This window comes from Notolepis coatsorum (genome assembly GCF_963971535.1).
Source record: "Notolepis coatsorum genome assembly, chromosome: 12".
NCBI classification, from domain to species: Eukaryota; Metazoa; Chordata; class Actinopteri; order Aulopiformes; family Paralepididae; genus Notolepis; species Notolepis coatsorum.
Window position 1 is genome coordinate 18,418,119 of NC_140176.1, and position 13,535 is coordinate 18,431,653.

The 13,535-nt window shown below is 44.7% G+C and overlaps 1 protein-coding gene across 1 annotated transcript; it reads right to left on the bottom strand.

Annotated features, from left to right (window-relative positions):
• Window positions 1-3,545: 3,545 nt before the first annotated feature.
• LOC311238143 (tripartite motif-containing protein 16-like) lies at window positions 3,546-6,262 on the bottom strand. Its single transcript, XM_084326150.1, has one exon. It carries the CDS (start codon window positions 6,252-6,254, stop codon window positions 4,581-4,583), a length of 1,674 nt encoding a protein of 557 aa, XP_084182276.1. The 5' UTR covers window positions 6,255-6,262; the 3' UTR covers window positions 3,546-4,580.
• Between the last annotated feature and the right edge of the window lie 7,273 nt (window positions 6,263-13,535).

Consider the following 13,535-nt stretch of genomic DNA (forward strand, 5'->3'; position numbering starts at 1 on the left):
GTTCCACATTTATTTGCATTCATCTAAAAAATTTTGGACCTTATGGTGTTCTTGTTCTGTTCTTGACTTATTGTTATGTTTTCTTCTTGACTTGTTTAAAGAAGACCTGTACGGCCCATGGGGACATTAACGTGTGTTGTCGGGCCTTATAAATAAATTTGATTTGATTTATGTGGCATAATTGTGAAACGTGTTTAGTCCCTTCTTTGAGCCGAATCTGGGTTTAACATGATTTGTTGAGCTTCCTCTGGTGTTGTGGTTGTGATGTTTGTAATCTTGTTTTAGCACCTTTGAGGTGCTTTGGTACCATGAGGTGCAAGCATAGTCATAGTACCCTTGAATGAGTGCTCCTGCCAGAGTCTTCAGGGTATTCTTGTTTACCAGAGAGGAGATCCGGTACAAGAATCTAGTTCGTTGGTTGACTTTTTTTTATTACATTGGATGCCATTTTGTCACAGGAAAGATTTGCCTCTAGGATGGAACCCAGGTAGGTAATTTCATCTTTCCTTGTGACAATATTGTCACCCACTGTAACTGAGAAGCCGTCGGTCTTGCTGAGTTTGTTATTTGAACCGAAGAGAATGGACTCTTTCAACCTGCAACTTGTTCTTGTCAGAGACCAGCAGGGCTGAGTCGTCCGCAAACAGGAACAAGTTGCAGTCACAAGCTGACGACATGTCATTTGCATAAATTAGGAACAGTAGCGGTCCTGTTCTCTCCCCTCCAGGTAGGATTGCATCCAGCTCACTGATAAACAAAACCAATTGCTTTTAGCTTGTCAATCAGAATGGAGTGATTGACAGTGTTGAAGACCTTTTGTAGGTCCAGCATGACCATGCCGCAGTATTTGCCCGCGTCCACCTCTTGTTTGATGTGGTCGTTCAAATAGAGAAGGCATGTGTCAGTGGAGTGGGATGTTCTGAAGCCAGATTGGAATTCGTAGATTAAAAGATGTTTCCGCCTAAATGTTAATACAGTGAGAGAGTGTATAAGGATGACTAGTCTTGCTCTCTCCTCTGTATGTATCTTTTGTTTTCAAGGCACTTTACTTCCATCATTGTTCTATGTCACATGTATTTGAGTCGCTCCATTATAGGAAGTTAATTGACACTTGAAATAATATTGCTATGGAGGCATAAATGTTTCAACCTCAATCCAACACTTTTATGATAGTGGGATAATGATTATGTGTCTTTATTAGTTTTGATATGTGACATTTATACTTTTGTTCAGACTTTTTAGCTTTGATAAGTCTTTTGAATAAATAAAATGTATAACATCAAATTTGGTGAGGGGCTATTGTTTTGTATTATTATTTTTTTAACATGTACATTTGTTTCGAATAAAATGTACACTTAGATATGTCAACCTCAAATACACCACAAAAAGAGCCAACTGTAGATTGTTTGTACATACACAGAACTTTGTGCACTGCATACACAAAGTAATTGGTGCCCTCTACTGCCCTCTACTGCCTACATGACACATTATCCATTGGAGGGGATTTGGGAAAGCAATCCTTCCTATCCTTCTGTGTGGGTTGTACTGGGAAGCTCCTAGTGGTCAACAGTGTCAGTCTGTGGTTGTACTGGGCAGCTCCTAGTGGTCAACAGTGTCAGACTGTGGTTGTACTGGGCAGCTCCTAGTGGTCAACAGTGTCAGACTGTGGTTGTACTGGGCAGCTCCATAGTGGTCAACAGTGTCAGACTGTGGTTGTACTGGGCAGCTCCATAGTGGTCAACAGTGTCAGACTGTGGTTGTACTGGGCAGCTCCTAGTGGTCAACAGTGTCAGACTGTGGTTGTACTGGGAAGCTCCTAGTGGTCAACAGTGTCAGACTGTGGTTGTACTGGGCAGCTCCTAGTGGTCAACAGTGTCAGACTGTGGTTGTACTGGGCAGCTCCTAGTGGTCAACTGTCAGACTGTGGTTGTACTGGGCAGCTCCTAGTGGTCAACAGTGTCAGACTGTGGTTGTACTGGGCAGCTCCTAGTGGTCAACTGTCAGACTGTGCTTGTACTGGGCAGCTCCTAGTGGTCAACAGTGTCAGTCTGTGGTTGTACTGGGCAGCTCCTAGTGGTCAACAGTGTCAGACTGTGGTTGTACTGGGCAGCTCCTAGTGGTCAACAGTGTCAGACTGTGGTTGTACTGGGCAGCTCCTAGTGGTAAACAGTGTCAGACTGTGTTTGTACTGGGCAGCTCCTAATATTATTGATATTGTAGAGTATACTTTACTTATGTTTCTATGTTCATTCACTCACTCAGAGAACCAAGTAAACAGCCATGTTTACTTGGTTTTATTGTATTTTCATTCTAATAATCTTAGCTTGTTTGGATCTAACCTGTGCATCTACTGTGCTTCATTGTCTTTGCTGTTGCTGCTTTGATGCCTGAACTCCCTTACGGGGGAATAATAAAAGGTTTATCTTATCTTTTTTTTTTTTTACTTTGACCAGTCAGCTGGTTCTTTTTAGCGTTTATCGCTTTTTCTTCGCATTCATACTTGGTCAAGTTCGACCGACAGAAGCAGGCTGAAAGGGTTCAGATGGGGGGGAAGACACTCTGGGAAAGGCACGGCTGCCGTCCGGGATTCGAACGCGCTCAGCCCCAGATCCGTGACGAGCACGGTTGTCCACGGCGCTGAAATAGCACTCGCGGTACGTGGTGAGCTACTGGAGCTCCCCGGTTTATCTTATCTTATCAAACTTATAGTCAAGAACAAAAACAAAAAATAACTGATTTTAATAGCAATATATAAAGGTCATAATACAAAAGATGTTTGCATATGCCCATATTGTGAAATTTCATTCTGATGGGATGAAAGGATATTCTCCCCTATTCACCTGCAGTTTCGACTCCTGCCATCAGGGAGGAGGTACTTTCCCTAGGAGCGCCACATCAAACTTTAATTTTTTTTACCTTTATTTACCAGGGTAGGTTCTCTGAGCACGAATGCTCTTCTTCAGTAACGCCCTGCTTCACACTGACTCACACAGTTCCATTCACACCTGGGAGCTGCCCAGTACAACCACAGTCTGACACCGTTGGCCACTGAGCAACTCCGCTGGAGCAGTTGGGGGTTAAGTGCCTTGCTCAAGGGCACTTCAGCCTGTTGGTATTGAGGGTATGCGAGAGAGTTATTCATTCACTTCCCCAATCCCCAGCCCAGATGTTTCCTGCCGGTCCGGTGGATCGAAACCGGTGACCTTCCGGTCACAAACCAGCTTCTCTATCCTTTAGGCCACCGCTGCCAAAACTATTGCCCTCAGCTCTTGGGTTCTTAAACAATTGTAATAGTAACAATGGCAACATTTTAGAAAGCATTTGCAGCTGATTGGAGATGATCTAGAATTAAACCAGAATTGGTTTGGAACTCTTAACTCGTTTCACTATTGAATTTCAATGGTAATGTTAGATTTCGACAGACTTTTTCGTGTAGCACATGGAAATAGTGAGTTGAAGTAAATTCCTTTGCGTTGTGTTCAAAGTTCTGTATTGAGGTTCAGTCGGTGAAACGGCAAGTTTCAAGCAAATATCCACACGGGTCCTTCTGGGTTTAGATGTCCACGTTTATTTAGTAAGAAAGAATACAAGAACAAAAGACTAAATGCACAATATTCAATGAATGATCATTCTTCCTAAGCCAGCTCCTATCTACAGTGTAAAAAAGAAAACTGTAAAAAAAAGAAAATGGTAAATGTCTGGCAGCAACGGTTGCCAAATACTTACTGTCAAATTACAGTCAAATCAAATACATTTACAGGTTACAACCTTTATTTAATGGTTAATATTTTGATAAAAAGATAAATTTACTGTATTTTTATGACATTTACACTTAAAGTAGAAAAACAAAAGTAATCTTTATTAAAATGGTGAATTTCCCGTGATGTAAAAAATAATTACAGTGTAGGTCTGTCTCCCAGAAAGTCTGCCACCAGAAGAACAACTCTCTCTCGCTCCTGGAGCTCTTTTGATAACGCAGATGGGTCTGTTCTTAAACTAAATAGTTGCATTTACGACTGACCCATGCCCCACACATCCTGGCTATGGGTTCAAGAGAAGGCCTTGAAAATAGAGTGTCCCGTATGAAGTGTCCCGGCTGCCCAGAGATACGAGGTGAGGGCAAAGGTTATAGGCCGACTCAACCTCCACATGGAGGTCCGGCCACCACATTGTTACCAACCCCCCCTGGAACAGAGAGAGAAGAGACAGACTGAAATCCCACAGTAATTCAAAATGACCAAAGGTGATCAAATACAAATAAAATGGTTGCATATTGTTGTCCAACCTACCCGCAGTATCAGAATAAAGATTTTTATTTCCCCACATGCAAAGGGACAGAGGTATTGAAGATGGGAATCAAATATGTGAATAATTATGAATGAATTATGCAAATATCCAATCAAACGTTACCCCGGTACGGTAGGCTAGAAACTAGAAACAAAGCAAAACATAGTGTATGTTATGTGTCCCTCAGAACAACATAGTGTATTGTGTGTGTCCCTCAGAACAACGATAGACTGAGTGACTGAGTGAATGTAACTCCTAATTACCTCATCTTTCACAACTCAGCATCTCCAAGATCAATTTAAATCCAAAACCCTGGGTAGAGGAGCTGTGCATGTCCCTGCTCTCTCACAAAACTCAGCCTCCGCAGCCTCCCTGTGACACCAAAGTCCAGGATAGAGAGGCTGAGTGAATGTGGTGTTGACTCTGTGCAGGAGGGTCATTGTGTCAGAGACGCTGTAGAAGCACAGAGTCCCTGCCCTGTGATCCAGGTACACTCCTATCATGTTGGACCGGGGGCCCGGTACTGTTATGCGCTTGTTACTGTGGCTGAAGAAGTAATTACTTGGATAGCACTCTAAAGCCCAGGATTTGGAATTGCATCCAAATCCACATTCCTCCTTAGTGCCTGTTCTACTAATGTCTTTGTAGGAGGCTGCTACAGAAACCCCTCCACTCCACTCCACCTCCCAGTAACAGCGTCCAGTCAGACCTTCTCTACCCAGAACCTGACACCATCCACTAAATCTTTCTGGGTGATCAGGATATAACTGCTTTTGCTGCATCCATGTTGCTTTTCTGTTCCCCTCAGACAAAGCCAGATGTGCGTGTGTTGTGTTTGGGTCCAGTGTGATCTGAGAGTAATATTGTAAAACATTAACTGCATTCACTGTTGTTGAGATTCTGGGCCACTGCTCTTTCAGAACGTCCTCTAGTTTGTCTCTCAGCTCAGACACGACCTCAGTCACATCTGCAAAGTACAGGAGAGGAAGGACACTGATGCTGGGTAAGTCTGTAGACTCACTGGGACCGGAGAGGGAGGGGTAACTCTGTAGAAAGTGGATGTGGTCCTCTGTGTGAGAGAGCTGCTCCAGCTCAGTGTCTCTCCTCCTCAGGTCCGCTATCTCCTGCTCCAGTCTCTTCTGCAGTTCTTCAGCCTGAGTCACTGTGGTCCTCTGTTGGGCTCTGATGACCTTCTTCAGCTCAGAGCGCCTCGTCTCCAAGGAGCGTATCAGCTCAGTGAAGATTCTCTCATTGTCCTCCACTGCTTTATCAGCAGAGTGATTGAGAGAATCAACAGCCTGTTGGGCCTCTTTGAGTCGCTTCTCTCTCTCCTGGACTCTCTGGTGGATTTTCTGCTGACTCGTGCCAAGCTCTTTCTGTCTCTCCGTCCTTTCTGCTGCAGCTGAGACTGTATCATGGCCTTTGTGTTCATCCATGGAACACAAATAACAGATGCACTGCTGATCAGTACGACAGAAAATCTTCATAGCTTCATCATGACGAGAGCAGGTGTTCTCCTGAAGCCGTCTGGAGGCTTTGACCAGCTTGTGTTTCTTTAATGGAGCTACAGTATAATGAGGCTGGAGGTGAGTTTCACAGAAAGAGGTCAGACATACCAGGCAGGACTTGAGGGCTTTCTGCTTTCTCCCAGTGCAGAAATCACAGACCACATCTCCAGGTCCAGCACAATAGTGATCAGGAGGAGCAGCTTGGAGTCCTGTCTTCCTTAGTTGTTCTATCACTTCAGCCAGCATGTTGTTTTTCTTCAGAACGGGCCTCGGGGTAATAGTCTCCCTGCACTGGGGACATGTGTAGATCCCCCTCTGATCATCTCGATCCCAGCAGTCTTTGATACAACCCATACAGTAGCTGTGTGCACAGGGAATAGTTACCGGATCCTTCAGTAGATCCAGACAGATAGAACAGCAGAACTGGTCCCGATCCAGATCAACTCCTTGCTGCGCCATTTTAACAACGGCGCTGTTAAGTTTTGTTTTCTCAGGAAGAGTAAACTCTTATCGCGTGTCGGGTGGGAGCGGAGGTGCTTCCTGGTTATAGAGTAAACTCTGAACGCGTCACGGGGTGGGAGGTGCTTTCTGGTTGTAGCTGTCCAGGGGAGGAGTCGCTTTAAAGAGGCAGTGTCTAGTTTACTGTGATTCATATATAGATTTTTTTTACATAGTTCAGGACTTTCTCTCGTCATCAACTCTACCTCTAATTTGTTTACTTTGTCAAGGAAAACCCACTAAAACTCATAAGCACAAAGAGAGACATGGAGAAAATGGCATACATACTTGATTGATTGATTGATTGATTTGATTGAAAACTTTATTAACAGATTGCAGAATGGGTACAGTACAGTACAGCTCAATGTTAAGGGGATGCAGACCAGAGAAAGACTTTCGTCTTGTTTACATCAGGGTCCCCCATTTTCAATTAATCGTAACATATATGACATACATGACATACAGATAGACAGTACTGCTACATCTATACATTTATGACATACCAGATTTGCAAATACAGTACTGTTTGTGATACGAAAAGAGTCCAGAAAAAAGTGTATATACATTTGACGTAGAAACTGTACATTGGAGGTGGTTGGGTGGGTGGGGGGGGGGGGTTGGGTAGGAGGGGTGGGTGGGGGACACTGTACAACTGTACAAGCAAAACTGTACATTGGAATATTGACAAGACCATACTTGGTAATTTACTGTACATTGGAGGGGGTTGTGTTAGGACATTTACAGGGGACAGTTTCGAATTGCAGTCTCCCGTAGGTGTTTTTTGAGAGTGTTTTTGAAAGTGGGTAGTGATTCACATTCCTTTACAGCTTTGGGTAGGGCGTTCCACATTGATGTGGCATAATTGCTAAACGTGTTTAGTCCCTTGTTTGAGCCGAATCTGGGTTTAACATGATTTGTGGAGCTCCCTCTGGTGTTGTGATCGTGGTATTCACTGAACTTTGAGAAGTATTTTGACATGTACATGGGTACCTTGGTCGTGTAGTGTATCTTGTAGACCAGGCCCATTGCAAGTTGCTGTACTCTGTTGTCTACTCTAAGCCATCCTAGGTTGTCAAAGTGGGCAGGGGTGAGGTGGGTTCTAGGAGTAAGGTCAAGCAGTAGTCTGACCAGTTTGTTTTGAGATTTTTGTAATTTTGTTTTTAGCGCCTTTGAGGTGCTTTGGTACCATGAGGTGCAAGCATAGTCGTAGTACCCTTGAATGAGTGCTCCTGCCAGAGTCTTCAGGGTATTCTTGTTTACCAGTGAGGAGATCCGGTACAAGAAACGAGTTCGTTGGTTGACTTTTTTTTATTACATTGGATGCCATTTTGTCACAGGAAAGATTTGCCTCTAGGATGGAACCCAGGTAGGTAATATCTTCTTTCCTTGTGACAATATTGTCACCCACTGTAACTGAGAAGCCGTCGGTCTTGCTGAGTTTGTTATTTGAACCGAAGAGAATGGACTCTGTTTTGCCCATGTGTAATGATAGTTTGTTATCAGCGAGCCATATGCAGATTTTGCCTAGTTCTGAGCTGAGGGTTTTTTCAACCTGTAACTTGTTCTTGTCAGAGACCAGCAGGGCTGAGTCGTCCGCAAACAAGAACAAGTTGCAGTCACAAGCTGACGACATGTCATTTGCATAAATTAGGAACAGTAGCGGACCTAGTATGCTTCCTTGTGGAACACCACAGCTTACTGTGAGGGGGGGGATAGGGTACTGTTTACCTCCACCATCTGCTCTCTCCCCTCCAGGTAGGATTGCATCCAGCTCACTGATAGACTATCAAAACCAATTGCTTTTAGCTTGTCAATCAAAATGGTGTGATTGACAGTGTCGAAGGCCTTTTGTAGGTCCAGCATGACCATGCCGCAGTATTTGCCCGCGTCCACCTCTTGTTTGATGTGGTCGTTTAAATAGAGAAGGCATGTGTCAGTGGAGTGGGATGTTCTGAAGCCAGATTGGAATTCGTAGATTCGATTCTTTTCCGCAAGGTATTTTTCGACCTGTTCGTATACAATTTTTTCCATGACTTTCGAGATGGAGGTAAGGATAGAAACAGGGCGGTAGAAGGGCGGTTAGGTGGCCGAGCGGAGATTGCGTTCGTCACCAGCCCCGGAGCTGAGCTGGATTTTCCTGTTCGAATCCAGCTCACAGCTCCGGGGTTGTCACCAGCTTGGCTGGCCGTCTGCACTGATACAATTGGCTGTATCAGAGGGTGGGAGAAGCTGGCGGGGTGGGTCCGGGTCGTTGTAAACAGCGACTCCTACAGTTCGGTCGGGGCGCCTGCTAAGCGCGGATTGGACGTGAGGGGGATAGTGTGGTCCTCCCACACGCTACGCCCTCTCAATGAGAATCCGCGCTGCCAGGTGAAAAGAAGCGGTGATTGGCTGGACGTGTGTCGGAGGAAGCACGTGGTAGCCTCCACTCTCCCAGATGATCTGACTGTGGGGGGTAAGTGCGCAGCGACCAGGAAGGGACTGGGAATTGGCATACGACTAACATTGGGATGGGAGAAAATCGGAGGAAAATGGAGGGGGAAAAAGACCAATAATAAAAAAAAAAAAACAGGGCGGTAGTTGCCTGGGTCTAATTTACTGCCTTTTTGTGCAGGGGTGTTACTCTCGCAATTTTGAAGTCCTTGGGGACGTGTCCCTGTTTTATGGAGAGGTTTATTATGTGTGTGATGACTGAGGTGATGGCGGCTGCTGAGTCTCTGAGGAATTTGGAGGGGATGTTTGCCAACCTAGGATGGCTTAGAGTAGACGACAGAGTACAGCAACTTGCAATGGGCCTGGTCTACAAGATACACTACACGACCAAGGTACCCATGTACATGTCAAAATACTTCCCAAAGGTCAGTGAATACCACGATCACAACACCAGAGGGAGCTCCACAAATCATGTAAAACCCAGATTCGGCTCAAACAAGGGACTAAACACGTTTCGCAATTATGCCACAACAATGTGGAACGCCCTACCCAAAGCTGTAAAGGAATGTGAATCACTACCCACCTTCAAAAACACTCTCAAAGAACACCTACGGGAGACTGCAATTCAAAACTGGCCCCTACAAATGTCCTAACCCAGTGTCCCTGTTTTATGGAGAGGTTTATTATGTGTGTGATGACTGGGGTGATGGCGGCTGCTGAGTCTCTGAGGAATTTGGAGGGGATGTTGTCATGGCCAGTGGCCTTGTTAGGTTGGAGGGCACTCAGTTTTTTGAGTACCTCATCTGTTGTTACCATTTCCAGTTTGAAGTCGTCTTTGTGGACCCCTAGGTTCTTGTAGTATGCTACTATGTGTTGTACCCCATAATGCCCTGAGTGGGAGGGTAGTTTGTTTACCAGTGTTGTGGCTATGTTTGTGAAGAAACTGTTTAAGTAATTGGCTACATCCAGCTTGTCTGTGATGAGCGTGTTGTCCGTCTTTATGTTTATGTTTGAGAATCTGGTTTTAAGTTTTTTACTGCAGCCTAGTTGGTTATTGAGTAATTTCCAAAGTTCACGTTGTTTGTTTTTGTTTTCCTCGGTTTTGTCATTGATGACATTTTTTTTTGCTGTTTTGATCATGGAGTTTACGTCATTTCTTAGTCTGTTTCTTTCCAGTTTGAGTTCAGTCACGTGGGCTTGGAGTTCACTGCTCGTGCTTATGGTAAGCTTTGACTGACTTTTACGAAACTCAGAGCATTTTTTGTCTCTGGTTTTCATAGCGGTCAGTATTTCAGTGTGCATCCACGGCTAAGCACGATTTTTTACCCTGGTGGTTCTTAGGCGGGCCATGTTGTATAGTATCGTTGAAAATTTGGTTTTGAAACCAAGCCATGTTTCTTCAACCAGTGTACCATTGAGCTCATCTGACCAGTCCAGACTCTCCAGTTCAAGGTTAAAGGCCTCAATAAAACACTTTCTCTCTCTCTCTGAATGAATGAATGAATGAAAACTTTATTTAACAGATTGCAGAATGGGTACAATACAGTACGGCTCAATACACACAATTGTTAAGGGGATGCAGACCAGAGAAAGACGTTTGTCTTGTTTACATCAGGGTCCCCCATTTTCAATTCATAGTGACATTTATGACATACACAACATACATGACATTTATGGCATAGGGACATACATGACATACAGGTATTTAGTACTGTTACATTTGTGACATATACGATATACAAATATACAGTACTGTTACCCATAGATCCTGACAGAGTATATACATATGATGGGGAGGGGACTGTACATTAGGAGGGGGTGGGTGGGTGGGAGAGAAATATACATACGGTGGGGAGAGAATATATACATACGGTGGGGAGGAGACTTTACATTAGGAGGGGGTGGGTGGGTGGGTGGGAGAGAAATATACATACAGTGGGGAGAGAATATATACATGCGGTGGGGAGGAGACTGTCTATTAGGAGGGGGTGGGGGTGGGGGGGTTTGGACATTTATGGTGGCCAATTTCGAATGGCAGCCTCCCGTAGGTGCTCTTTAAGAGCGGTTTTGAATGTGGGTAGGGATTCACATTCCTTTACAACTTTGGGTAGGGCGTTCCACATTGATGTGGCATAATTGCGAAACGTGTTTAGTCCCTTCTTTGAGCCGAATCTGGGTTTAACATGATTTGTTGAGCTTCCTCTGGTGTTGTGGTTGTGATGTTTGTAATCTTGTTTTAGCGCCTTTGAGGTGCTTTGGTACCATGAGGTGCAAGCATAGTCATAGTACCCTTGAATGAGTGCTCCTGCCAGAGTCTTCAGGGTATTCTTGTTTACCAGAGAGGAGATCCGGTACAAGAATCTAGTTCGTTGGTTGACTTTTTTTATTACATTGGATGCCATTTTGTCACAGGAAAGATTTGCCTCTAGGATGGAACCCAGGTAGGTAATTTCATCTTTCCTTGTGACAATATTGTCACCCACTGTAACTGAGAAGCCGTCGGTCTTGCTGAGTTTGTTATTTGAACCGAAGAGAATGGACTCTTTCAACCTGCAACTTGTTCTTGTCAGAGACCAGCAGGGCTGAGTCGTCCGCAAACAGGAACAAGTTGCAGCCACAAGCTGACGACATGTAATTTGCATAAATTAGGAACAGTAGCGGTCCTGTTCTCTCCCCTCCAGGTAGGATTGCATCCAGCTCACTGATAAACAAAACCAATTGCTTTTAGCTTGTCAATCAGAATGGAGTGATTGACAGTGTTGAAGACCTTTTGTAGGTCCAGCATGACCATGCCGCAGTATTTTCCCGCGTCCACCTCTTGTTTGATGTGGTCATTCAAATAGAGAAGGCATGTGTCAGTGGAGTGGGATGTTCTGAAGCCAGATTGGAATTCGTAGATTAAAAGATGTTTCCGCCTAAATGTTAATACAGTGAGAGAGTGTATAAGGATGACTAGTCTTGCTCTCTGCTCTGTATGTATCTTTTGTTTTCAAGGCACTTTACTTCCATCATTGTTCTATGTCACATGTATTTGAGTCGCTCCATTATAGAAAGTTAATTGACACTTGAAATAATATTGCTATGGAGGCATAAATGTTTCAACCTCAATCCAACACTTTTATGATAGTGGGATAATGATTATGTGTCTTTATTAGTTTTGATATGTGACATTTATACTTTTGTTCAGACTTTTTAGCTTTGATAAGTCTTTTGAATAAATTAAATGTATAACATCAAATTTGGTGAGGGGCTATTGTTTTGTATTATTATTTTTTTAACATGTACATTTGTTTCGAATAAAATGTACACTTAGATATGTCAACCTCAAATACACCACAAAAAGAGCCAACTGTAGATTTTTTGTACATACACAGAACTTTGTGCACTGCATACACAAAGTAATTGGTGCCCTCTACTGCCCTCTACTGACTACATGACACATTATCCATTGGAGGGGATTTGGGAAAGCAATCCTTCCTATCCTTCTGTGTGGGTTGTACTGGGAAGCTCCTAGTGGTCAACAGTGTCAGTCTGTGGTTGTACTGGGCAGCTCCTAGTGGTCAACAGTGTCAGACTGTGGTTGTACTGGGCAGCTCCATAGTGGTCAACAGTGTCAGACTGTGGTTGTACTGGGCAGCTCCATAGTGGTCAACAGTGTCAGACTGTGGTTGTACTGGGCAGCTCCTAGTGGTCAACGGTGTCAGACTGTGGTTGTACTGGGCAGCTCCTAGTGGTCAACAGTGTCAGACTGTGGTTGTACTGGGCAGCTCCTAGTGGTCAACAGTGTCAGACTGTGGTTGTACTGGGCAGCTCCTAGTGGTCAACAGTGTCAGACTGTGGTTGTACTGGGCAGCTCCTAGTGGTCAAGTGTCAGACTGTGGTTGTACTGGGCAGCTCCTAGTGGTCAACAGTGTCAGACTGTGGTTGTACTGGGCAGCTCCTAGTGGTCAACTGTCAGACTGTGGTTGTACTGGGAAGCTCCTAGTGGTCAACAGTGTCAGTCTGTGGTTGTACTGGGCAGCTCCTAGTGGTCAACAGTGTCAGACTGTGGTTGTACTGGGCAGCTCCATAGTGGTCAACAGTGTCAGACTGTGGTTGTACTGGGCAGCTCCATAGTGGTCAACAGTGTCAGACTGTGGTTGTACTGGGCAGCTCCTAGTGGTCAACGGTGTCAGACTGTGGTTGTACTGGGCAGCTCCTAGTGGTCAACAGTGTCAGACTGTGGTTGTACTGGGCAGCTCCTAGTGGTCAACAGTGTCAGACTGTGGTTGTACTGGGCAGCTCCTAGTGGTCAACAGTGTCAGACTGTGGTTGTACTGGGCAGCTCCTAGTGGTCAAGTGTCAGACTGTGGTTGTACTGGGCAGCTCCTAGTGGTCAACAGTGTCAGACTGTGGTTGTACTGGGCAGCTCCTAGTGGTCAACTGTCAGACTGTGGTTGTACTGGGAAGCTCCTAGTGGTCAACAGTGTCAGTCTGTGGTTGTACTGGGCAGCTCCTAGTGGTCAACAGTGTCAGACTGTGGTTGTACTGGGCAGCTCCTAGTGGTCAACAGTGTCAGACTGTGGTTGTACTGGGCAGCTCCTAGTGGTCAACAGTGTCAGACTGTGGTTGTACTGGGCAGCTCCTAGTGGTCAACAGTGTCAGACTGTGGTTGTACTGGGCAGCTCCTAGTGGTCAACAGTGTCAGACTGTGTTTGTACTGGGCAGCCCCTAATATTATTGATATTGTAGAGTATACTTTACTTATGTTTCTATGTTCATTCACTCACTCAGAGAACCAAGTAAACATCCATGTTTACTTGGTTTTAT